This window comes from Cystoisospora suis (assembly GCF_002600585.1).
Source record: "Cystoisospora suis strain Wien I chromosome Unknown contig_5694, whole genome shotgun sequence".
NCBI classification, from domain to species: domain Eukaryota; phylum Apicomplexa; class Conoidasida; order Eucoccidiorida; family Sarcocystidae; genus Cystoisospora; species Cystoisospora suis.
This window is the reverse complement of record NW_027158484.1, coordinates 247-1,010: the sequence shown is the minus strand read 5'-3', so window position 1 is coordinate 1,010 and position 764 is coordinate 247. Positions and strand designations below refer to the sequence as shown.

General features: G+C 53.3%; 1 protein-coding gene across 1 annotated transcript in view; it reads left to right on the top strand.

Annotated features, from left to right (window-relative positions):
* Positions 1 to 516, top strand: part of CSUI_009498 (dna topoisomerase family protein) — a gene marked incomplete at its 3' end in the record, with an annotated part of 3,514 nt that extends 2,998 nt beyond the window's left edge. The window contains exon 4 of the mRNA XM_068069614.1: positions 426 to 516. Within this exon, the coding sequence (XP_067918410.1) occupies positions 426 to 516 (91 nt within the window). The remainder of the gene's footprint in view (positions 1 to 425) is intronic.
* Positions 517 to 764: the final 248 nt, after the last annotated feature.

The window sequence follows — 764 nt, the reverse complement described above, 5'->3', positions numbered from 1 at the left end:
AGCAGGCAGACATCTGGTAATGTTCCGTACGTCTTGTTAGCGAGCGGCCCTGTCTTTCTTTTCTAATACAATTATGCTTGCAAAAAAGAGTCCGCGAGATAGCACTGCAGTTTGGTCTGAGTTTTTCTGTCTCAGTTACTGCGCTGCCACTACGCGTGCTCCGGCGTGTTCCGCCCTCCCAACAGGTGTTCCGGGCTCTGTGACTCTGCTTGACTCACCAGCTGAATGTTTTGTGCAGCGGAACAGATAACGTGTAATGTCCAGGAGCAAAGAGAACATCGCGTTCTTGAGTAAAGAGCCCAGCATATCTGGGGTTACTGTATTTGTACATGTCCGCCTGTGGGAATCGGTTGCTTCTCCGGCATCGAGCGGATGTGCGCGACTCTAGAATGTCCTGAGCGTTTTTCCTTTCCTTACCCCAACAGACACCTGATGAGCCTCGAATTTGCTAGCGGATACCAGAACTGGAACTCGACACCTCCGGAAGAGCTCTACAGCGGTAGGCAAGAGGGATAGTGACTCTGAAAGGACTGCAGGGGAAAGGTGGCGGAGCTTGTCAAGCGCAGGAGACCAGTGGTGCACACACGAGAATCTCTGTCATGTGTTGTGTTCGGTCGTGGGACATGGCAAGGACTCACCCACACCCGGTGCAACCTTCGCTTGTACCCGCAGTGACCTGCAGTTTGTTTTAAGAGCATTTGAGGGTCGCCTGCAACGTGTTGCTACGTTCGGAGACAAGTAGAGAGGGGGCCGCGTCCCCCGGT